Source organism: Punica granatum, chromosome 5 (assembly GCF_007655135.1).
Source record: "Punica granatum isolate Tunisia-2019 chromosome 5, ASM765513v2, whole genome shotgun sequence".
NCBI lineage: Eukaryota > Viridiplantae > Streptophyta > Magnoliopsida > Myrtales > Lythraceae > Punica > Punica granatum.
In genome coordinates, this window is record NC_045131.1 from 23,710,644 (window position 1) to 23,737,252 (window position 26,609).

At 37.3% G+C, this 26,609-nt stretch overlaps 2 protein-coding genes, 1 long non-coding RNA gene and 1 pseudogene across 3 annotated transcripts; 2 read left to right on the forward strand and 2 right to left on the reverse strand.

Moving 5' to 3' along the window:
• The first annotated feature begins 3,984 nt into the window (after positions 1-3,984).
• Positions 3,985-5,201, forward strand: LOC116208858. The gene is made up of 3 exons (XM_031542422.1): positions 3,985-4,345; positions 4,495-4,581; positions 4,811-5,201. Exons 1-3 carry the CDS (start codon positions 4,148-4,150, stop codon positions 4,904-4,906), a joined length of 381 nt encoding a protein of 126 aa, XP_031398282.1. The 5' UTR covers positions 3,985-4,147; the 3' UTR covers positions 4,907-5,201.
• Positions 5,202-5,431: 230 nt separating this feature from the next.
• LOC116208857 lies at positions 5,432-8,692 on the reverse strand. The gene is made up of 4 exons (XM_031542421.1): positions 8,184-8,692; positions 6,370-6,522; positions 6,169-6,277; positions 5,432-5,953 (listed from the first exon to the last, which is right to left on the reverse strand). The coding sequence occupies exons 1-4, from the start codon at positions 8,526-8,528 to the stop codon at positions 5,751-5,753; spliced, it is 810 nt and encodes a 269-aa protein (XP_031398281.1). The 5' UTR covers positions 8,529-8,692; the 3' UTR covers positions 5,432-5,750.
• Positions 8,693-13,954: 5,262 nt separating this feature from the next.
• LOC116207420 lies at positions 13,955-14,787 on the reverse strand. Its single transcript, XR_004156917.1, has 2 exons — positions 14,705-14,787; positions 13,955-14,619 (listed from the first exon to the last, which is right to left on the reverse strand). It is a non-coding gene; the product is annotated as an uncharacterized LOC116207420 (long non-coding RNA).
• Positions 14,788-17,620: 2,833 nt separating this feature from the next.
• LOC116209075 lies at positions 17,621-26,205 on the forward strand (annotated as a pseudogene).
• The last annotated feature ends 404 nt before the right edge of the window (positions 26,206-26,609 follow it).

Genomic DNA, 26,609 nt, shown 5'->3' on the forward strand with positions numbered 1-26,609 from the left:
AATGACAAATTTCATTATCATAAGGAAGCTCATTCCAATACTTATAAATATCAATAAGTTAAACCTCATTTATAATAGCTTCATTCTGACGCAAACTTAATAATAGCTTCATTCCGATAACCTTCATTTTTTGAATTCTCTCGATTTTTTTCCTATTTAAATTTGGTAAAACTTGAACAATTAATTAAAAATTTCTGAAAAATAAAAAAGATTTTTCGATGAACTGAACAGCTTCTTAATAAATATTTCAAAAAGTATTATTTTTTCTTCTAAATTAAATGAATTCTCGTTAAATTTCGAATCAATTACCGTTTATTAATTTCCTTATATGTCATCGGACGCCCAAGCCTATACATATTACCTACTCAATCTGAATCCGAGAGAGGAATTTCCACCCAAAAATAATAATAATTCTAGACCAATGTAACTTGATTCATGCAGTTTGGTGGTTGTTCCGTTTAAACAAAGTATCGGATTCGAATCCCTGTAAATGCAAAAAATACACGCTATGAGAGTTTTACCCCTTAGTGGATCAATCCGGTTCGACTAGATTAGTCGAGCCGTAATTACCCAAAAAATATTTTTTAGGAGTGCAGCGAGATTTAACAAAAAATAAGAAAAAAAAAAGGGAGAAAGATTTTGCTCAATGTATAGAGATCTAGCAAGGTAATTAAGAAAATCCTTTATTTTCGACGTCTTCTCTCGTGATACTCGGAGCATATTCATGGGGAGCTCCAAGCGAGAGGAATGAACATTCCCACAATTCAGAGTTTAATTATCAGTTCATCACTTCCTCAATCTTCCACGAGATTTTCTAGTAAAAGCCTGAGCAATGGCCAAAATTGATCTGGTGCTTCGAAGAGAGAGAGGACTGCTTCATCTTGGATTTCGATCCCTTCGACGCGATCGACCTTTCTAAAGTCCACTTGAATCCGAGGAATTAGACCACTCTGGCGGAGAAAGGCCAGGTCAGTAACATCTCATGAAATGAATTGCAACAATAAATTAGATTGATTAGGAGTGATAGTCGATTTTTACGATCAGCGATTGGAGTGAAAATGATTATTTCATTATATCTTATGAATCTGTCGCTCATAGAGACTATCCACACCCGAGGCATTTTTGCCAGAAATTCCCATCAGCAACAACGTCGCATGAGAACTGCTGTGAACAGGTAAGAGCCATAATCAAAGCCTCTCAGTAATTAGGGTTCACTACTAGACACCTCGTAATTTAATCTCATGATTAAGAAGAAAACGATGAGCGTTGCATAAACTAACGAAACATGGGTAGTATTAATAACCTTTAATGGTGATTATTTTGAAATATTTCATCATAGTGATCGATTTATGACTAAACAATTTAGTTTTTCATGTCAGTGCTACGGCTACATATGCGATACAGCCGCGCCATGCGAGTCCTGGACAATTCCAAGGTTAGGCCACTGCCATGCTACGAGAGGCAAGAAGCGGAAGCCTTAGAGAGTTACTTAGAGAAGAAATTGTGGAGTTTGTGTTGCACTACTACTTCTGATACGCAGTGCACCGATTTTGACATATTTTACTTAAATTTATAAAATTTGAGTTAGTCTTAAATTATAATTGAAGTATTTTATTTAAAACCATTCATATTTTGATAAATTTACTAAAAAGTTAAAAAGCAATTATCAATTAGATACGTTACTTGAAGCAATCTCTGAGGTTGCTGACCATCTCAAGCAAGGGTCCTTGGACGCAGGCAAATCTCTAATTGCCCTAATTTGGAGATCCAAGAGGCTATCCCCATTGGATCTCGAAATGGGAAGGTGGGGGCCTTCCTGGCCTCCCACCTCCTTTCTGAGGTGGTCGATGATCTCAGTTGAGGTGGATCGTCACAGGCAAGGCCACCACCACCCCGATTTCGAGATCCATGAGGACCACTCTTACTGGATCTTGAAATCGGGATAGTGAGGGCCTTGTCTGCAGTCAGTCACCCCTTTCCTGTAGCTCCCAAACCTCCAAGTTAGCCAATGACCTTGGACGGGGCCTGGTGGCTATCAACAGCCGACCATTCCTCTCTCTAGTTCCTCCATTCTTCAGTTTTTTTTTTAATTTCCTAATATAGTTATGAAAATTCTAAAAGTTAAAAGTATTTTAAAAATAACTAAGGCCTAATTTGGATACTTTACAAAGGGATGCGGCCTTATTGAAATGAAAATAAACATTATGTACCTAAAGAGAAAAGTTGCTAAACGTTTTGGCCTTGTTCGATGCTTATACCTTAAATAAAATAAAGGTAAATTGCACTGGTAGTTTAAAAAGTTTTATAAATATTTCAATATTGTATAAAAAGTTTTTTTTGCTACTTGATAGTACAAAATGTTTCAAAATTGTTTCAGTATATTACAAATCGTCATCACGTCATTGACGCCGACAAACCGATGCTGATGTTGCAAAACCGATTTTTGTGGGATGTTACATGATGGTGTAAAATGTTTTGAAGTTATAACTTCAAAACATGATGGTATAATATTTACAGATCTTGTAAAGGACGACTTGACAACGTCAATGGCGAGATGACGATTTTTACTATACTGAAACAACTTTGAAACATTTTGTACTATCAAATAGCAAAAAAAACTTTTTGTATCATATTCAAACATTTGTAAAACTTTTTAAACCATCAGTGCAATTTATCCATAAAAGAATCAGAAGCAAAACTGCCACTAAATTAATATAAACTAGTCCGCTTACCAACGCATTGCGCAACACTTTTATATTTATAAATTTTAATTAATATTTTGTGCAACATAAATTAGAAATATAATAAATTGATAACTTGTAACAAGGTTATTTCATTGTTCGAGAAGATTATTTTGATATTCAAGAAATGGAGAATTGAGAAAATGTCATATGTTTGATAAGGTCTATCTATATATTAATAACAGACATGAATCGGTGATTAATTGCGAGTTGAGGGATTTTTTTTGAAGCCCCTCATTGCTTAAACTAAGGATTTTTGGAGGCTCCTCATGACTCGAATAGGAGGCTATCGTGAGAGTACTTCAACTCACTATATCGATATATTAGTCTAATATATACTAGAATTATAATTCGAAATGTTTCATTATTGGTGAAACCTCTTATTAGCCTTATAAAGTAAATTTATTTTCAAAAAAGGTAAATTACACTGGTGGTCCAAAATGTTTTACAAATATTTCAATATAGTACAAAAAGTTTTTTTTGTTATTTGATGGTACAAAATATTTCAAAGTTATTTAAATATAGTACAAACCATCATCTCGCCATTGATACCATCAAGCTGACGCTGATGATGCAAAATCGATTTTTTGTGGGATGTTACATGATGGTGCAAAATGTTTTAAAGTTGTAACTTAATAGTACAAAATGTTTTACGTACGTTAAATGATGATGTAAAATTTACAGTCTTGTAAAGGACGGTTTAACTTCGTCAATGGCGAGATGACAGTTTGTACTATACTGAAACAACTTTGAAACATTTTGTACCATCAAGTAGCAAAAAAAACTTTTTGTACCATATTTAAATATTTGTAAAACATTTTGGATCACCAATGCAATTTACTCTTTCAGAAATTGTGAATAGAAATTATAGAAAAACAAATTCGCGCAATGGACACTTATCCAAAAAAAGATTGTATAACGCACCGGGCATAACACTTGGGATATCTATTTTAAATTATAAATGCTAAATCCTCCTAATTATTGTGCCTAAATATCCTCCTAATTAAAATTCCCACTCACATCTATTGTATAGCCTTTGGATATTGTGTAATTACAATTCATGTCATTGTGAGTGAAATTTTAGATTAGGTGGAATTTTTATATTGATTATTAGGAGGATATACCAACACTCATTTTAGATAACAGTAATTAATTTTGAAAATTTGTCAAATAGAGATCTAGGTAGGTAAGAAAACCCTTATCAAAGGGTTTTTTCGTGAAATTGGATCCGAGCACGCATGCCTGTCGTTGGGAACTCCAAACGGGGAGAGGGATGAACGATCCGATTCACCAAAAAATTTAATTAATGGCTGCTGCATGGATCTATAGAAAGCCAACTATATATTATCAGTCTATCGCTTGATCCAATCTTCGACTGGATTTTCCATCGTACGATCCCGAAAGCAATGGCCGAAACTAATCTGGCGTCCGGCAAAGTATTATGCGTAAAGAGAAAAGAAGATATCAGGCAGTTCGAAGCGACAGAGGACTGCTTCATCTTGGATTCCGATCCCTTCGACACAATCGACCTTTGTAAAATCTCTCTCGAATCATCGGAGGAACTGGACCGGACCGGCATTGCTGTTCTAGCTGAGAAAGGCCAGGTCAGTAACATCTTATGAAATTATTTGCAATAATAGGATTAGATTGGATTGATTTGGTCGTTTAATATCAATTAGAAGTGAGTCGATTTTTACGATTGATAGCTTACGATTAGAGTGAGATCGATCATTCAATTATAACTTATGACTAGGTTGCCTGTAGAGACTATCCGCACCCGAGGCATCTGTGCCAGAAATTCCCGTTTGCGACAACGGCCCATCAGAGCTACTGTGAGCAGGTAAGAGCCATATTTCGATCCTCTTAGTACAATTAGCTTCGAGGATTAAATATTCAGCATCAAAGTAATTTCAATCAAACATGCATGTTCACAATTAATCAACTAAACTACTTCGGCCATCGATCGTGATCGAAAGAAAAGTAAAGCGTTCCACAATTAATCCAATGAAGCCTACCTAGTATTACATCGGTTATCTATCCTCGGCCTGATAATCTGTTTCCCGTGTCAGTGCTATTGTTGCATATGCGATATGGCCGAGCCGTGCGAGTCCTGGACACTTCCAAAGTCGGGCCATTGTCATGCTACGAGAGAAATAGCTCCCTGAATCTGATGAATTTTTAGAAGCCTAAGAGCTAGCTGGAGAAGAAATATATTAATGTTGGGGTTTGAAGTCCTAAATCTAATCATGGTATTGTTTTGCTTTAGCAGCATGATTGAAATAGCTCTCTGAATCTGATGAATTTTTAGAGCATAACTAAGAAATCACAAAGGAATGTTATATCGAAGTAACGTTGCGACTCTATTTAACCCGAAGACCAGCTGTACAGCCCTACACAGCCTCCTCCTTATTTCAAAATTTCCCCAACTTCCTCGTTACATCGATGAAGCAGAAGTGTATCCAGAGCTTTCGGATCATGAGAACATCATTTTTGCTTTATTGGAAAGTAAATTCAAAATGAAAATACTGATAGCTATCGAGTGTCCACAAATGATAATGAGTGTATGGAATCCTAGAGATGCTCGATATTTGCAGAACGCCCAGGATAGCGATGCCTCCCAGCCTATATATAAGTTAACCCTTTCCTAAAGCCACGAGAAGCTATGGAACAAACCAAATCAAGAGAAGAAATAGAAGTAACAAAAATCAACTCACTATCTTGAATAACTCTAACAGATGCAATCTAGCAGGGAGCTAGCTGCTCGTCAACCAGCTGGAAATATATCTTGCATTTTATTGCAGAAGATCGGTGAAATATGTTCTGCAGTGATCAGAGCATGAACAAATCCCTGTGGATGAGTTTAGATTTACAGACCGACTACATGAAATGGGCATCAATCATTAAAACTAACAGGACTAATTCTAGCACCGAATCTTATCTGAGGAGGTGCCCCCGCTCAGAGGGGTTAATCAATCTGTCACACTGTTTGCAATTTTATTTTTCCATTAATTAGATGGCCCCGTCTGCAATGCTGCTCGAGGGCATATACCTGATGCCGGTTTGCCCGGGATTCAACACCTCAAATTCTCCTGCAGCAAGTGAAGGTTCTTGTGAAGAAATCGACCTTCTTAGCTGAGCGAATGTGCAATAATCAACTTCATATACTGTGATGCCTTCCAAGAATGCTGAAACTGCAACCCCAACTCCTTCGGCTGCACAAGCATCAAGTGATTTCATCCAAAATTAGACCAATCTAGGATCCTTTACATGGGAATTGGCAGGCACGAAATGGACCAAAAACGAGAAAAACACATCCTCTAACATTAGGCCATTTTGCACAAAGAAATGGAATAGTAGAAAACGTAACTACCGAAGTACTTAAAACTTAGAAGTCGACTCATAAAGTAAATGGAGAAAGGGGCCTCACCATGGGTGACAAGCAGCAAATTTTCCGAAGGATGTTTATCTGCAAGCTCCTTTATGATTTGAGCATATCTATTTCTAGCCCCCAGGACAGTCTCTTCCCATTGCGGCAGCTAATAGAGCAACAAACACAGATCCTTATGTAAGTTAATACATTGAGCCGACCATTTACTTAACACTTCAGGACCATAAGTAAAAAATTTACCTCTTTGTAGACTCGTTCGACAGTATGATCAAGAGTCCCTTCTGGCAACATGGACTCAAGCTCAGATAAATTAAAACCCCACTCCCCATCTTTAGGAGGAATCCTGATGGCTTCCCTGTTCAACATCTCACACAGCCCATATTCAATGGAGACCTGCCACGTATCTTGAACAATTTCAAAATTCCAAGTTGGTAATCGAAAGTTGAGGAACCCTGTTTCCTATGTTCAGAATGTTACTTACAACAGACTGAAGCACCAATCCTATATTGACAATTTCTAAGACCGACATTTTGCTTAGTGTTTTACTGGCTTGCATTATTGTCATAAGATAAGATTAACTACAACATAGCAAAGCATGAAAAGTTATTTTGTGAGGATAGTAATCATATTAACCCTGATTCAATGATCAAATGCAACAACTGTTTCTGTCCAATGGTTTTATTATCGAACACCATGCCAGTACAACCAGCAGATAGTTTAGAGTTAATCCATCAAACCAGCAGTAAGGATGCTTAGTGCTGCAGAATCCAACAAAACATCAACTAGAATAGGTGAAGGCACACGACATTAGTGAAAATGGCTCGGGCACAAGCTGCTGCCCAACTAGTCCAATGTACCATTTATTTTACCATAAAAATCAAAATAATTATCTGATCTGTTTGTAAAAGCGGTGATTAGGCCATCCAACGATATGCTTTTGGTGGATAATTTTTTCCATCCTTTTGGTATAATGGTTATGATTTAAATAAGCTGAAGGAACCCAGAATATATCCCCTGACACTAAGTTCCAAAATGGTGACAGCTCTGCATGGCCATTGAAGTGGACAAAGCAAGTTGGTATATTTAAGTTCTTGTGAAAAGTACACTTCAACAAGGTGAAAGACCACTCCCCTTAAATATTGTAATCCAAAATTACATAAAAATTTAAATAGATAAAGCACCCGAAAGAACACGAGCGTTCCCAGAATGCAGTTTTCTGAAGTACGAAATTCACGCAATCTAGTCTAGTGTAATCCTTCGGGCATGCTACTCATGTAAGAGAACTAGATCAGGAAACTCTACTTTCTCCTTTTTCCGGGAATTTCCATAACCTTAGGTCTTAGATTTGATGCAAGAGTTTGCAGACATATAAGAAGGGGGAGTTGGATGGTTCAGTGTTATGTCTCTAAATCCCTCTACTCAAATCGGGAATTTTTTTATTTGACTTAAAAAGGAATCCTTTAATCATCAATGCGAAAAAAAAGGAGAAAAAAAAATCCCATTTTGAATGGAAGGATTTTGAAGAATAGCACTCCATCTGAATCCCTCCATTCAAACACACCGCAACGTTCATTCTTCGGATACTAACGCAGTCAACTGAACGAATTTCCGCTTCTTTAAAGTCACCTGTTACTTCAGCTGCACCAAAGCCATACTTCTTATGGTTGAGACTTACTAAATAACCATTTATGCCGAATAACATGACTATTACGGCTATTCCTCGTCATGTTTTCCCGCTGCGATCCAAACTCAGAAGGTACTGTCACGAACTTAATCACAGGTAACGTAGCATGATTCAAGACAGCATTCCTTCATCCAATTAGCAAGACCAAATGCTTACATTCTAGAAGCAGACAAATCGAAATCGACAGCAGTGAACACGTAAGGACTGACCAACCAATGTACGAATAACAACAAGATTCAGCAAGAAGACAACATGGAAACACCAACCATTCACGCACGGGCACTTCAAAATGCACAGATACAGACAACATTACTCGCGGAAGCAGGAAGGAAGCTGTATGTGAGTATGGAAACACGGTGATCGGGCTGACCTTGAGCTTTGAAGGATCAATGGAGACACCGTCGGAGTTAGTTGCGTTGGGGTCGTCGTCGACGGCGCAGAGGGCCGACACCACCTCGGCGGCCGTCTGAATGCACCTGAGGAACGGGGAAACGAAGGCGCGGTGGATCGGGAACCCGAGCTGAGTGCGGATCTTCCGGCCGGCGCAGAAGGCACGGACCCGGCCGTCCTGGATGAGGGGCGGGTCCCAAGGGCGGGCGGCGGTGGACACCCAAAGCGGCTCGAAGTTGTCGATGCGGTCGCCGTGGCGCATCACGACGACGTACTGCTGACGCAGAGGTTTCAACGGGGCGTCGGCGGCGACGGCGGACGCCATTGAGGCGGCGGCGAGAGAGAGAGAGAGAGAGAGAGAAGCAAAGTGCAAATCGGCGTCGTTTCAAAGCAGAGAAAATGGGGACGGATTCCTTCGGTTTGTTCTTTGTTATGTTATGGGCGGAAAGAAGAAAGCAATAAGCATGAGTTCGTCTTTTTTAAATTTAAATTCACAAATTAATTATTGTTCGGTACTTATTCCCTCTAAGAAAAATTTTGTATTCTAATCCATAAAGAATGTCCGTGATTGAAATCATTTTACTCTTTAGTGAATTAACTTGACTCAATTGGATTAATCAGAATCTATTGAGAATTTTAACGTCAAGGTGGCACAGAGAGAAAAAAAAATCCACAAACTAATTTAATTATTTAGACCATTCATATTTTTCCGCTGGGTTTATTTAATTACAAAAATAACTATTGGAACTTTTTAAAATTATACAAACAGTAATCACAATTTTGATTCCATACGCTTCCTCTGGTCTTCTGTCAAGGGGTTGATTTCACTTTCATTGGAACTCTTTGGATTTGTTTTTGACAAGTGTATGATTAATTAAATTAAAGTGACGTTGTACCCACAAGAAAATTTAAAATAGAATTTTCCTTACCTTATGTTAGATCCGTGCAAATCTAGACATGCTGAATCATAATGCACGTGTTAGTTGAGATCATATGAGAAATTGACAATGAAAAAAGAAAAGGAGCAAATATGGGAAAGAATGTGATGCAAAATGCTGGATATTATTTTAGGAGAGAATTATAGCCGTGATGGTATAACTTCGCCTTTTTATTTCTTTTTATTGAAATTGAGTCTTATAAATTTAAGGGTAAATTTCATCATACAACATGATATATTGAAAATTTTTATCACATAGCACATTTCGTATTAATTTCACCAAATTGCACAATATTTTAAAATTTTTTCATGACATAACACGTGGCCGATGTTATGAAGCCACCTTGTACAACTCGACTTTTTATGGGCCATGAAACATTTCACAATATAGCATGAAAGTTTAAAAATTTTCATAACATAGCATATATAGTATTAATTTTTTCACAGCATAGCGTGAAACTTCAAAAATTTTCACAATTTAGCACATATAGTACATAGGGTGGGCCACAACATCGGCTAGATCAGTTCTCCGTTAAGGAATTGATGGAAAATTGGCGTCGTACTATACCATGAAAAAAATTTCAAAATATCTTCCAATTTGGTAAAATTAATACGATATGTGCCATGTGGTAAAAATTTTCAAAATATCGTATTGTATGATGAAATTAATCCTAAATTTAATTTTGACTAAATCAGTCAAATGATTCTACAGAAAAAAAAAATCAGTCACATAATGTTTAGTATGTGATACACTTTTAGTCCAAATCGTGATTGAATATTAACGACTAATGACCTGAACACTAACGGCATCAAACTTTTTTCTAGGTGTAATTAAAATATCTACGTGAAATTTGCAAAAGAAAAAAAGGTTTTTCCAAACAAAAAAAAGCTAAATGGAAAAGAAAAATCCAAAAGGAAAAGAACAACCCAGTCCCATGTCGGGTTGGGTGGTGCGGGCCGGCAGTGAGCCACACCCCCTAAGATGAGGTTACCGTCCTCCATCCTCTATCCGAAGTCTTTGAGCACCTGAGGGTGCCCACTTATCGATTCAAGATTCTCAGTTAAGAAAGGGCCAACATATCACCTAAGATTTTCGACAAAGAATGAGTCGGACCAAAGAATATATATGAATTCTTTATTCTTTATCTAGTTATCAGACAATAAATCAATAAAAAGAAATTGTTTTGCCTGCATTCCATGATACACTCTCTCGCTGACGCGTTGTGGTATTGTCACTTATTGATTCAAGATTCTCAGTTAAGAAAGGTGCAGTGGATCGGGAACCCGACCTGAGTGCGGATCTTCCGGCAGGTGCAGAAGGCACGAACCTGGCCCTCCTGGATGAGGGGCGGGTCCCAAGGGCGGGCGGCGGTGGACACCCAAAGCGACTCGAAGTTGTCGATGCGGTCGTCGTGGCGCATCACGACGACGTACTGCTGATGCAGAGGTTTCATCGGGGGGGCGTCGGCGGCGACGGCGGACGCCATTGAGGCAGCGGCCAGAGAGAGAGAGAGAGAGAGAGAAGCAAAGTGCAAATCGGCGTCGTTTCAAAGTAGAGAAAATGGGGACGGATTCCTTCGGTTTGTTCTTTGTTATGTTATGGGCGGAAAGAAGAAAGCAATAAGCATGAGTTCGTATTTTTTAATTTAAATTCACAAATTAATTATTGCTCGATACTTATTCTCTCTAAATAAAATTTTATATTCTAATCCATAAAGAATATCCGCCATTGAAATCATTTTACTCTTTAGTGAATTAACTTGACTCAATTGGATTAATCGGAATCTATTGGGAATTTTAACGTCAATGTGGCACCCAGAAAAAAAAATCACAAACTAATTTAATTTCTAATTTAATTTAATTTAATTATTTAGACCATTCATATTTTTTCGCTGGGTTTATTTAATTACAAAAATAACTATTGGAATTTTTTTAAATTATACAAAGAGTAATCAAAATTTTGATTCCATACGCTTCCTCTGGTCTTCTGTCATGGGGTTGATTTCACTTTCATTGAAACTCTTTGGATTTGTTTTTGACAAGTGTATGATTAATTAAATTAAAGTGACGTTGTACCCACAAGAAAATTTAAAATAGAATTTTCCTTATATTATGTTAGATCCGTACAAATCTAGACATGCTGAATCATAATGCACGTGTTAGTTGAGATCATATGAGAAATTGACAATGAAAAAAGAAAAGGAGCAAATATGGTAAAGAATGGGATGCAAAATGCTGGATATTATTAGGAGAGAATTATAGCCGTGATGGTATAACTTCGACTTTTTTTTTCTTTTTTTGAAATTGAGTCTCATAAATTTAAGGGTAAATTTCATCATGCAGCATGATATATTGGAAATTTTCATCCATAACACATGTCGTATTAATTTCATCAAGTTGCACGATATTTTAAAATTTTTTCATGGCATAATAAGTAACCGATGTTATGAAGCCACCTTGCACAACTAGACTTTCTGTGGGCCTTAAAACTTTTCACAATAAAGTATGAAAGTTTAAAAATTTTTATTACATAGCATATATAGTATTAATTTTTTTACAGTATAGCGTGAAACTTTAAAATTTTTCACAATTTAGCACATATAGTACATAGGGTGAGCCAAAACATCGGCTAGGTCAATTCTCTGTTAAGGAATTGACGGAAAATTGGCGTCGCGCTATACCATGAAAAAATTTCAAAATATCTTACAATTTGATAAAATTAATACGATAGTGCTATGTGGTAATTTTTTTAAAAATATCATATTATATGATGAAATTAATCCTAAATTTAATTTTGACTAAGTCAATTATATAATTCTACCGAAAAAAAAATCAGTCATATTATATAATGTTTAGTATGTGATACACTTTAGTCCAAATCGTGATTAAATATTATCGACTAATGACCTGAACACTAACGATATCAAACTTTTTTTATAGGTGTAATTAAAATATCTAAATGAAATTTGCAAAAGAAAAAAAGGTTTTTCCAAAAAAAATAAAAAACTAAATGGAAAAGAAAAACGAAAAGGAAAAGAACAACCGAGTCCTTTGTCGGGTTGGATGGTGCGGGGCCGGTGATGAGCCACACCCCCTAGGATGAGGTTATCGTCCTCCACCCTCTATTTGAAGTCTCTGACCACCTGAGGGTGCCACTTATCGATTCAAGATTTTCAATTAAGAAAGGGCCAACATATCACCTAAGATTTTCGACAAAGAATGAGTCGGATCAAAGAATATATATGGATTCTTTTTTCTTTATCTAGTTACCAGACAATAATAAAAAGAAATTGTTTCGCCTGAATTCCATGATACACTCTCTAATTGACTCGTGGCGCTATTGTGTTTGTCGGGCGTGCCAGAGCATAGTCCCAAGAACCGCCAGTTGTCCTCACCGTGTTAGAGCATAGAGCCATGACCTATGAGGTCCGTAGGTCTAGTCGGCAGCTAGATTTTCGATGTGATGGTGATTGCGTCGATCAGGTGATGATGGAACTGAGTTTCAGCCAATGTCGTGACCACGAGGGTAAGGCCACTTTGATCATCCCAAGCTTGTGCATGATTAAATGACCTGATACTTGTAGAAAGGCAGCCTGGAGGTCGGCCTTTATGGTTGAGACGGCTTGGAAGCTGGCCTTGAGGATGATAGTTCACGGCCTGGGCTGGCTTGGGAGAAATATGGGTCACAACCTGAGTTGGGAAGGTTGAGTTTCGGCTTGTGAGAGATAGGAGCCACAACTTGAACTGGAAAGGCTGAGCTTCGACCTATGGGAGATATGGATCTTGGCTTGGAAGCCGAAAGGCTGAGTCTCGGCCGGGAAGCCTCAAATCGATGGAAAGCTTAGTGGGTCTCGATTGGTTGCAACTGAAAGATTGAGCCTCAGGCCGAAATCCTTGACTCAATGGAATGGACGACCCGAAAGTCAGTTCTAAAAGCAATGCAGCCACAAACCGCGGAAGATTTGTAGCACGTGAATCTCGACCTTGCAAAGTCAAGAGGAACCGCAGATAGGTCCGGAAATTTAAGCTCGGGTGGAACCTCATTCCTTGTCTGGAAGCTCGAAAAGGGGGATATAAGGGATATGTGCCGAATGATCGACGTTGTACAGGAACTAGAGATGAATGATATTGAAGGGCAAGAATGGTATATATGTAAGGTGCGGTGCATGTACGTAAAGATAAGATAAAAATAAAGGATATAGGAACATAAAGATAGATTAAAGATGCATGTTGTGTTGTTGTGTTGAAGGAGGGTAATAATCTCGACTTACCCTATTTATAAGCGTCTAACATATTCCTATATGCCATAAATACGGAAAAGAGAGACTAGCTATTCTAGAATTACCTACTTGGGATATTCTATCCATTTATTACCTAAATACCTAAATCTAATAGAAGGAACAAATAACATCACGTCATCACAGCATTCTTGAAGATAAAGGCTCTGTTTACTCTGAGAAAATTTTTCAAATTTTTGGAACATTCTCATAAAAAAATAAAAAAAAACATAAAATATGTGTTTACCTACTTAAAACGAAAACTAGTTTTTTAGGAAAATAGATTTTCCTAATCCCAAATGCAAACCATTTAGAGAAGTACTTTTAATAGTTTTCTAATTCACCTGTCTTTAATTGGAATGTTCGTTACCAATTTTTTTTCCTTTTTAATTATAGCAATTCTCCTCCCTTTAATTGAAAAGTCTTCAATTATTGTTAGATATTAAATTTAAGTTTGAAAATCCTCAATTTTGAGTTTGTAAATATGATTTCTCAATTTTTTTGGAGAAATAAATTTAGAAAATGAGAAGAAAAAAGGAAAAGAAAAAAAGAAGAAGATTTTTCTAAAAGCAAACGCGCTCAAAGTCTACATCCTGTTTCTAATTAATGAAAGAGAACATATAAAGCAATGAAATAAAAAAAAAGGGAATTTCCCTAATCATGTCGCGCGTCCATGCTCTTCCCATGCTCTTCCTTTTCCAATTTGGTAATGTGATGCATATCTCTCTGTATGGGGAAGTCCCCCACCATCTTGGGCTTCACGTAAGTCAATATTTAATCCACGTATGGGCAGCATCCCTGTATAATTATAAGATGACGAGATCTTTGCTCGTGACCGCCATTCTTGCCATCTTGAGGAATGTCTATATACGCAATTGCCTTAGCTTGAAGATCCTTCCGACGATTTCCATCTTAGGGCTGCCAACCCACACTCGGGCTGGCCGAGTAGGATGTTGCCGATATTTTTCGGGTCAGGTCAGCTTCGAGCTTCGATCGCGAGCCAGCCCCTTTGCTTAGACCCTTGCTTGCTCGAATTAATAATCATGGGCTGCCTCTTGAGTCCAATTATGTCCACAAAGCCCACATTGTCCGCCACGTGCCTTTCGAGCTCCCTAATTTACTCGAGGTCTCGCGTACGGAAATGGGGTGCAAATAGAAATATTTCAGTTCGAATGGGTGAAGGTCAAATGTTTTGGCATTCTCTGTGAAGAAAGAATCAAGATAATTTTGAACCATAACCTCTTATAATACAAGAATGGGAAAACGATACCCATTTAAGCCTCTTACCTCATCTTTAGAAAGTGAGAATGAAAAGGAATAGGTGCCGACAGTCATCAGAAGCTACTCTATTGGTGCTTCAATAGTTAAATTCTTCTTTTTGTATTTATGAAATATGAATGTATGACTTGGCATCTTATTATTTATCTAGGATTTTGTGTATAGTTAGAACGATTCTCACAAATTACAACCACTAATTGGTAAGAATCAGTCGGATTTGACTAGGTAATCACGGATTGAGCCAGTTATATGTCTGGTCAAAATTGAACAACTGTCTTCGTCCATTTTATATAATTATTATTACCACAAATTTCAGCGGAGGAAGAGTGGTTGGACCTGGATCCAAAAATAAATAAATCGGACTTTGTTGAACTTTTGTATATTACCAAAAAAAAAACACGTGGGGGCTCTCGAGAAAAAGGCAAAGGGCAAAGGATGGCCACCAAGTAGTAGGTGGCTTTTTTTCATCTATAATTAATAAGGATTTATATTACTTAAGAAAAAGGATATAAGCTGCTTAATCTCTTCTTTACTATTATAAAAATCCAAGAAAATTATTGTCTTACTTTTCCTTTCTATATTAACCGATAGTATATATTTAGATTTGGATTAAGATAATAAATTCACATAATAATTAGGAAAACATATATGTTATAGCAAAATCTTTTGTTTTTATATCAATTTTATCATAACTTTTTAAAAGTACACTATAAACACATCATTTATGGTATAGTGTCAATCATAGTACTGCTTTTATGTTTATTTCATCACAACCTTTTAAAATTACTTTATATAGCACATCGTTTAGGGTGTAGTGTTAATTATGTTATGACGTCAAATTTTTCATAAAAATTAAACGGAGGGCTGATGTGGTGCACGCGTTGATGAATAAGGGCCTAGACTCCTGTCACATGTGAAATAACTCATATTTAGACCCGCCCAGTACCCTTTTACCCACCGACTCCCTCACCATCAATACCTCAATCTCATTCTCGCCCCTCTTCAAACATCTCTCACCTCACTACAACCCTAAATTTCTCTTCGGTTCAACAGTTTACCCTTTCTCACCCCTCTTCACCCACGAGCTTGCCAGTTTCTCTCTACACACTTCTCCCTCTTTTGTTCCCATAGAAGAAAATAAATTAAAATTTACATTTCATTTGACAGGTATGAGTTTCTTTTTTCTTTCTAGCAATTTTTCACCCATTGTTCACTATATAAACTGTAATAAGTTCAATACGTGATTTTTTTTTATTTTATTGATGGTGTAGTTGTTTTCAATAAGAGCAATTCTGTATGTGAAGAGGCGGGAATAAGATTCGAGTATTGATGGAGGGTTTTGGGTGGGTAAAAGGACACTCGACATGTCAGAGTATAGGTTATTCCGCATATGGTAAGAGTTTGAGCTCACTATTCATTCACATGTGCCTCACGTCAGCCTTCCATTTAATTTTCATGAAAAATTTAACGTCATACTATAATTGATATTGCACTCTAAACGTTGTGCTATATAGTGTAATTTTAAAAAGTTGAGATAAAATTGACAATAGCAAAAGGTTGTGCCATGTCATATATTTTTTCCTAATAATTACTACTCTCACTCTTTTTTTCTCTCCCCTTCATGCTTTCTCCTGCTCTTCTCCGCCCCCTCTCCTTCCACGTCTCCCTCTCACCACATCCTCACCACAAATAAAAAAAACCATAAAAAAAATAGAAAAAATAAATAACTCTATCTATGTATAAAATAATAATGTTGCAAATTTGCAATAGTTTGTTATTTGATCTATGTTATTGAAATTGGGTAAAATATTTAATTTGATCCGCATGTAATGCGGGTTTACAATCTTGTGAAATTCAAAGGATCAAAAAACATTGGAGGGTATCTCTTTCAAGAATTGGGAATCTCTTTACCACACAATCCACAGCAGAATAATTGTTCCTAGAACAAACATTCCTACTTATTAGAACAGATTGAATTCTCGTCATCCGACCAGTTCACCAGATTTTGGGTTGACTTAACAACTACCAACTTTTTTAAAATTATTTTCCGTTTTTGATAAATGCTTGCCTACACAAATAATTGATGAACTGTCTACTTTTGAAATATTACTGGTGTGTTTGGTTTTAGAGTTAAGTAGAGTTGAGTTTTGATTTTAATTGGGTTATAATGATTGTGTTGTTGAATTATGAAAAAAGTGTGAAAAAGTAATGAATAGTTGAGAAAAAGTAATGATTATGCCGTCGAATTGTGAAAAAAGTAATGGATAGTTGAGAGAATTTAATATTAAAAATTGAATTGAATGATTAAAAAATTGAAGAAAAAGAAAAAAGTAATAATTGTATTGTTGATTTTTGTTGTATAGTGAGTAGAGTTAAAGTTAGAGTTAAAATTTTAAAAAAATGATTGTAAAACCAAACGAAGCGTACATGAGACTCCTCAAGGCCACTCCATTTATTGTGTATTTTGGGTGTTCTTGTTATCCTAATCTTACCCAAACACAACTCACAATTTCGAACCACGCTCAAAATTCACAACTCGATGTACTGCGAGAGTTATGGATAGGCGAGGGCATGTATCACATCTTGTTTGGCTTGACTTTTTGGAAATCAAACTTATACTATATATTATTATTAGAGTAAATAGAGTATTTTATCCCTCATAGACGACTTTACATCAATTTGGTCCATCGGTGATTTTTTGCATCAATTGAGTTTGTCTCGTATCAATTAGATCCCCCAGCAATCAATTAAGTCCCTGACTTTTGAAAGTGATCCCTACTAATTTAATTACATCAAAGTGGTCCTTCAGTCCATTAAACCTTGAGAAGTTACCAAAAACATGATTTACATCAAAGTGGTCCTTATGGCCGTTGGAGATGGACAAACTCTCTATCTCTCTTTCAATATCCATCATTATGTCGGATCATGGCAGGGGCTAGAGGGAATAAGTCGTGCGGGATGACCAGGAGACCGCCGATTGGGCCCAAAAGTGGTGGTGGTGGGCAGACCCAGGACCTCGTGGAATGCAAGGAGGACGTAATGTAGGCGGAGGAGAAGGAAGGGAAAAAGTTGCGGCTGCGTATGAGGCTGACGGCGCTACCGTAATAGAACAGAGGAATGAATCTCTCATCGATAATCCTCATATCTCGTTCTATATATGGACCATCTTATTTGCATGAAAAACCACTATTCTGGTCTGAACTAGCTGAATTTGCCAATTCTATTAATCGACCTTGGCTGATAATAGGGGATTTTAATGAAATCTGTATTATATCCGATAAGATAGGAGGTCGTAACTTCGCTTCATCTTCACGATCCTTCCTTGACACTTTTCTTAATCATACTGGTTGTATTGATATTGGTTTCACTAGCAATCCCTTTATCTAGCGAAATAAGAGATTGGGCCTAGCTTCCAAAAAACAAATATTAGACAGAGTCATTGCTAATAATGAATGGAGAACTACATTCCCAAGAGCAGGGGTTTTTCACCTCCCGCAAATACGCTCTAACCATAATCCTATTATGTTAAAACTTTGGGTGGATTCCTCTGTTAAACCTAGACCCTTCCTTTCGAGGAAGCTTGGACCCGAGACCAAACTAGTAAAGAGATTGTAAAAAATGCTTGGAATAAAATAGTGCATGGCTCAAAAGCATACCAACTCTCTTCCAAAATTAAAACGGTAAAAAAAGATCTCAGAAAATTGAACAAAGAGGTGTTTGGTCTTTACGACACTAGGAATCATGGAACGAATTGAGGAAATCCAAGCTCAGCACCCAACACCAGAAACCAATGAGCAAGAAGAAAAACTCACAGTAGAACTAGAAGAAAATCTCATCAAGAAAGATCTTATTTTGCGCCAGAAATCGAGGTAACTTTGACTGAAAGAATGGGACAAATTCTAAATCCTTCCATCTCTCAACTATTGTTCGACGCAAATCTAATTAGATCGCAACCATTAGGGATAATGAGGGGGAGTGGAGACAAGGCCATGAAGGAATAAACAACTATTTCCTTAGTAACTTCCAAGAGCTCTTCAACACCTCACATCCAATAATTTCCGGTGATATAGAAGGACTCATCAGCACTACCATAACTCAGGAAGAGAATCAAGGCCTAACTCAAATCCTAGACGATATGGAAATTCTCATGGCCCTAAACTTCATCTCAAATCTCAAAGCACCAGGACCAGATGAAATTCTTTTCCTATTCTACAAGCACTATGGAGAAACAGTGAAACCACTTTTCCTATCAACTGTTAAAAACTTCTTTAGATCGGGCCACATTATCAAGGAACTGAACAACACATTTATCTGCCTCATACCAAAATGCCAAGGAGCCTCCACCTTCAAATACTTCAAACCCATCAGTCTATGCAATGTAAGCTATAAAGTCATCTCCAAGATCATTGCAAATAGACTCAAGCCATTACTCCACAAAATCATCTCTCTAAACCAAACCACGTTTATAGAAGGAATATGGATAAATGAGAATGGACTAATTGCCCAAGAGATCCTTTACACAATAACGAAGGCACGAAAGGGATGGATATGAATGAAAATTGACTTTATGAAAGCTTTTGACAAGCTGAATTGAAATTTCACTATCAAAATTCAGGACATACTAGGATTCCACCCAACATTCATATCGTGGATCTACCAATGTATCTCAACATCTTCCTTCTTTGTCTTACTGAATGGATCGCCTCATGAATACTTCTCACCATCTAGAGGTATTAGACATGAAGACCCTATCTCGCCCTATCTTTTTGTTATTTCAATGGAAATATTGTCGCGACTCTTTTATGGGGCAAAAGCCAATAACGACATCAAGGGCATACAAATAAGAAGATGAAGGCCACTAATCTCACACTTTATGTTTGCTTATGACCTTCTCATCCTTTCAAAAGCAACGAAGCAAACATCAGAACTATAAAAGACATCATCGACAAATTTTGCTCTTGATCGGGTCAAGAAGTCAACTGTGCTAAGTCAGGCCTCTTTTTCTCCAAAAAGGCCAATGCGAATATGAAGAGAAATGCTAAAGCCATCCTGGGAATGAGGAAACTAAAAGAAGACACCAGATACTTGGGTAACCCGATGTTTATCAAAAGAAGAAAGAAGGAATCCTTTCAATTCCTAATAGACAAAATCAAGAGCAAACTTGCATCATGAAAGGTAAAAAGCACTCTCCTGGGCGGACAGAGCCACTTTGATCAACAATACCCCCATCTACATTATGTCACTGTTCCCGTTACCAAAATCAACATTAAACACTATTGACAAACTGACAAGAAAATTCTGGTGTGGAGAAAGCAGGGAAGAGGGCAGCTATTATGCACCGACGAGTTGGGATAACATATGCCAACCAAAATCAAGAGGTCCAGGATTTCGAAGAGCGAAAGATTCAAACAAAGGTATGCTTTCCAAAACAGCCTAGGCATTAACAAAATTAAATGATAGCCTGGTAGACAGGGCTATAAAGGCAAAGTATAGTAACTTTCTAAACTTTTCTAACCGACCTTTTCCCTCGCCAATATGGAAAGGCCTCTAATGGTGCAAGGACACTATCCAGGTAAGTACTTGCTACACAATAGGTGATGCCTCAACCATTTCAGCTTGGCTAGACCAGTGGATCCCAAGTAATCTCGATAACAAACTCTCCCCTAAGATGAATGTAGCTCCAAACTCGGAGCTAAAGGTGTGTGATTTTATGCTATTTTACCCAAATAGATGGAACACTCTGCTACTCACAAATCTATTTGAGCAATAAACAGTGGAGAACATATTAAAGTTGTACCTGCCCCAAGAGGATCTCGAAGACTTAGCAGTATGGACTCCAACCACTTCAGGGAAGCATTCTCTCAAATCCTTCTACTTCTTTGACCAGTAACATAGATTCCAAAATTAGAGCGGAATAGTACGAAAAGCCATTTAAAATCTAGAAATTTATGAACGTTTCAAACTCCACTTTTGGAGAATTGCTAGTGAAAGCCTCCCCTGGTTTAGTGAAGAGAATACCCCCTGTCCTCTTTGCCAAACCAGCTCCGATAAACTAGATCATCTCTACAGAGATTGTATCTTTTATCATGTTGCCTGGAGGGAATCACCGTGTGATATCCAATCAGATTTAATCCCATGTAATAGTCCAAAGAATTTGATAAATTTTATTGCTTGCCTCTTAAACAATTTACTTGCAAACTCTTTTGATAAGACCATGTTTTCTTTGTATGCAACAATCACTCTTTACCAACTATGAAACTCACGCAATGATATCTTACATGCAGATAAAATAGCAAATCTTCATGAAACTATCAAAAGAATCAAGAGATCTTTCAAGGAGCATAACCAGGGTGGATGCAACAAGAAGATAGCTCACGCACATTACCCCTACAACTCGAAGTATCTTAGGAGCCCATGGACCCAAATGGACCATCATCAGTACAAATGCATCCTGGAATACAGTCAGATCATGCCTATCGGGAGTTTTACATCACCCGAACCGACCACCAACATTATCATGGTTCCAAATCTCAAATGCAACAAAACCACTCCAATCAGAGGCCCGAGTAGCCCTCCTTGCCCTGAACATTGCTGCAAAAAGGGGATTGAAGAAAATCTAGCTGCGCCGCGATGCATTGTTGTTGTTTGAGGCCATTTTGCACCCATAAACCTCGCTGTGGGAGATTAGAAACATAGTTTCAGATATAATTATGTCTCTCAATTACTTTTCGGATTGGTTGTGTTCCTGGATCCCTAGAATAGACAATTACCTAGCTCATGACTCAGGCCAATATGGCTCATCGTCAAATTTTCATTCACTATGTATCTTCGCAGGGTGTCCAGACCTAGTGTAATCACAACTTCTCATTAATAAATCACTTTACCTAGCAAAAAAAAAAATCCTCATGCCTCGTTAGAATGTTTCATGTTCCTGTTAGCGTTAACAAAGTTCTTAGCTTTACAAATTGAATTAAAAATTTACTCTCTCCAACTCAACTCTATTCTTCCTCAAATTCAACACTACAATCATTATTTTTCTTCCATTTAATAATAATTCTTCGCACATATTTTTTTAACTATTTTTATAGTCAAGTTTTTAATAATAAATTACCCATCTACTTTCATATCTATATATACATATATATGTATTCTCACTCGTTCATATATTTGAGTGAGTTGAATTCCAACTCAAAAACCAAATACAAGCTAATGATTTTCCGTTCAGCTTGTAAGGCTAAGTAAGTTCCCATTTACTAACTCATTCGGCACTTTTTTGACTTACTCATTAAGTTAAATCACTTTTACTTTATGTTTATCAAACAAGCTTAATCCAATAAAGTCTTGAAATTTTAATTTCAACACTTCTTTAAAATAATCAAACACAACCTTAGTGTCTCAAAGAATGCTAATCAGGATGAACTCTAGAAGACGTAGCTGCTATTAAAAATCATTCTAGATAAGGGTGGCGATCTTGAGAATGTAAATACTGTGCTGGGAACTTCCCTGTTTAATTAATGTTATCGTGAGAAGGTTAACAGTGGCAGTTTGAAAATATGTCACATCTCAAATGATTTTGAATAAAGTATATGATTGTTTGCATGCTCACTATTCATTAATATTTTAAATGCCTTATTCTTCTCGTATTAATTCATCAGTATGGAAAATAATAAAACTACTCCGAGTTGATTCGACGATACAAGAAGAAAAGGCATCTATAACATTAAATGAGCATGCAAAACATAATATTTAATTCAAAATCATATTACTTGCGAAAGAACTTTTGTCTGATCATGCTGCTGCGGTTATATGTAGTCTCAAAGATTTGGAAATGAATGTGTTCCAGGGGATGGTACTGTCACCCTCTACCAATCAACCTTCCTAGTTCTTCGTATCCATGAATTCAGATAATCCTTCATGGGAATTGAGATGGCAACAACCTCCAATGTTGTTATCTAACCGAGATGCATTCTTTGTGCTAGGCTGTTAAAGGAACTCATGGATCTGATTGTGGCCTACCGAGTCATTTTAAATTATTCCATTCAGCAATTATCTGCAAAATTAATCTCACCTTCTTATTATAATAAAAAAAATCTGGTGGTATACGGATTAAAATTTTGTGATGATCTTTCAAATCTATCAATCTCTGTTGTTTGAGGAAATTTTGCATGACTCATCTCATTTTTGCCTAATTTCTATGTTTCATTCTTCTTGTCATTTGGAGGAGTTCAAGGAGTTAGCTCATGCTTATGAAGTTCTTAGTAATCCTGAGAAAAGGGAGATATATGGTCAGTATGGAGAAGATGATCTTAAAAAGGGAATGGGGGAGGAGGAGCCGCTCATGATCCATTTGACATATTCGAAACTTTCTTTGGTGGAGGTTTTGGCGGAGGTTTCGGTGGTAAGTAAGAAATTGATGATCTTTCATACTTGAAGTAAAACCTCTTTAGATTTTGTGTTGAAGGAGATCTATCGCTATGGATATTTGTTTATAGGTGCTAGTAGTTCGAGGGGAAGAAGACAAAAACGCAGTGAGGATGTTGTTCTTCATTGGAGTGTCTTTGGAAGATTTGTACAATGGAACCACAAAAATCTCTCACTGTCGAGTATCTTGTGCCCAAAATGTAAAAGGATAAGTCACCGTAAACCTTCTAAAAGGAGCTGTTGTTGCTATTCCATTGCTTTCCTTGTTAAAATCTCATACCCATGATATAGATAAGATTTTGTCCTTGAAGAATTTTGCAGTGCACGCAGGACTAGGTTGGGAAGGGATTGAAATAGATATGATTGCATATGCTGCTACTTCTGTCCAATCAAAATTGCTAGTGAAGAATAAATCATGCATGAGTCATGTTCACTCTAGGTTGTATCTTAATGCTGACATGCAAGCTTGAGACTAGTTACAGATATCCATAATTGCTATGCATTTTGTACATCTTTACCTATATAGAAAAACAAAGTAACATATGTTCCTCTAGATGATGGTTACTACAAACCATCTTAATGTGGCAGATGTGCCAATACGATTATTACTGAGGCTTGTATATGTTCCTCTAGATGGTTTCTTATTATATTTATTGAATTTATGGCTCCACATCTTTAACATTCATCAGGATGGGGACAAAAAGTGGAGTATCTATTGAATGTCATGGGTGCGAAGGGTCAGGAGTAAAGATCACAATAAGGGAATTTGCTCAGGGAATGTTTCAGCAGATGCAACATGCTTGTGATTGTGGGGGCAGAGATACTTGTTGTTTTTCCAAATATATAACTCCCATTATTTATTGTTTTTTACCCCCTTCCCTTCAATCTTGAATGTCCTTTCCGTCATGCAGGTGAGTTTATCAATTATAGAGATCAGTGCAAACAATGCCATGGAGACAAGGTGATCCAGAGAAGAAGGTTTTGGACGTGTACATTGAGAAAGGGATGCGATATAAGCATAAGATTGTTTTCGAGGGACAAGCAGATGAAGCTGTAAGTTGCATTCCACGCGTATCTCCCCCAATCCCTTCCCACCCCTCACCAACACCCGAGACCCTTTTTTTTATTATTATTTTAAAAAAAATTGGCTCTAACAAACAACCTCACCCCTACAGCAAAGATCAGTCTGGTCTGTCTAATCAGGACGAATGCATTGTTGTCTTGGTTCTTAGGAGAATCTGCAATTGAACTTAGCTTAGTTCAACTAGTACCATCACCGGGGACATAGTGATCACCTTGGAGCAATGGGATCATCCTAAATTTAAGAGGAAGTCCGATGACCTTTACTTGGAACACACCCTCAGCTTAACAGAAGCACTATGTGGCTTCCAGTTGTCCTTGACCCACCTCGATGGGCAGCGGCTTCTCATAAAGTCTAATCCAGGCGAGGTTATTAAGCATGCTGGTAAAACATCACTAGCAGAAGTTTGTGTACTTTTTTGAGATCCTTCGTATTGGCCACTCACGATAACCATGTTAGTGAGCAAGTTGAGTTTTTTTCTGCACACACTACCCCTCCCTGGAACTTTGGCTAGAAAATAGGGAAATGGAGTTGCTATAATTCAATAGCAAAACCAAGTATCAAATTTTCTTAGTAGACATGACATCCTTGTTTAGATTGTGGGGTTGGGTGGGGTAGGGTTTGTAATCTTATATTTGGGCAAACAACTTTTTAAGAAGGGGGGAGAAAATCCCCACCAAACCCTTTCAAAGCTCAATTTTCTTCCCCCACTGAATGGGAGGAATTGGACAGGAAATGGATTTTTGAAATACTTTTTATGTGCTACAAAGACATTATTGGCCTTGGGAAAATTAAAAGTTACACTACAATTGCGGCACAGAGGTTAGGTTTCTTTTTCTTCTGGAGTAATTTGGGAATGAAGTGATACAAATCGTGGATATGATGCACACACGCTTGGATGGACAAAAAATAAAAATAATAATACAACACTAGTACAATATATAAGGTAATTTTGGTCTTTTTATTTACAATAGTCTTTTTTACCTCACTAATCTTCTCCCACCCCACCCTTTCCCAATCATATCCAAAAAAAAAATAAAATGAAATTCCATCCCACCCATCCCCAACCACCCCTTCAAACCCCACTCTATCTTGCCCGCACCAAACCTCACAATTCAAACAAGGCCTAAGACGGGTAAGAGCCTCGCAGACGTGGAGATTGATGAATGTCAGGAGACGACCCTGCATGATGTCAACATGGAGGAGGCGGCCCGCCGCCAGTGTCCAGCGAGACCTGTTCGGTGCCTCCGAGCAAATTAATTGCCTGCCGCATCTTGTGGGTTTGCCCTATTCAGTTACATGGTTTGGGTAATCATTAATTAAATTATTGTCGTAGATGAACCTATTATAGGAGTTCGTCTTAAATTGGTTTTTTTGTCATGATGATACTAGAGATACTTTTTGTTCGTGAAGATGTGCTGTCGATCTTCCTATAAGAGAAGGATCATTTTGGCTTTCTTAGTCGATATTCAGTCAATCTTTCCTTTTAAGAAATTTAAGGTATGTATACTGTGGTTTTTTTATAGAGTATTGAGGGTTCAATGTTGTTCGTTGTAGGAGGAATTGGTTGGCATGTCCAAATTCAACAATTATGGTCTGGCAACAAACAAAGACTAGCTGCTGGGTGAACTTTTTTTTTGCAGGTGAGAGAACTCCTTGATGGCATATGAGACCGAGCAGTACGATGTGGGCAAACATTTGTCTGTGTCACCCACACTAGTAGCCTGATATATTGTAACAATCATGGATCCGTCACTAAAAAGTGTTAATTGATCATAAAGCCTTATATACGAATTCAAGATCTCACATGTGCATAACCAATGTGGAATTCGCGGGTCGTGACATTAAAGGTCCTTGACAAGAAGCACAAGAAGCTATTCCTGCTCAGATTGAGACTGAATCCTGCATTATCCAGGCTTTACTAGGCAATAATCCAAGCATAGCGGGCAATGCCATGGGGTGCAATGAGGACATTGAGCCGCGTCATGAGTGTGCAGCTTCGAAGTAGAACGACTGTTGCAGTCTCGCTCTAATGTGGAGAAACTCTTATGCAAATCCGGCAATTTGTGTACTCGCATAATATGAGTCGTGGTTGGACTCAATTTTATTGAAGCAATTTTTAGCCTGAATGTTGGATTTAAGCTGGACTCAATCTGGTTAAGGAGCAACTCTTAGCGTATATTTGGACTTAAAATTAAGTGCTGAAAATTAAGTACTGAAAGTACTTAATGGATTAAGAGGTCGTTTGGGAGTGCGATTTGGTATTTGGTGAGAGTTTTTGAAACCATAATTTTGATCAAAATTGCAATTGTAAACGTAATTTTTTTCAAGCAGGTTAACATATACTTATAAAATCTGCTTATACTTATTATGTTTCAAGTATTAATAGTTGCATTTTTTTACTTTCAGTTT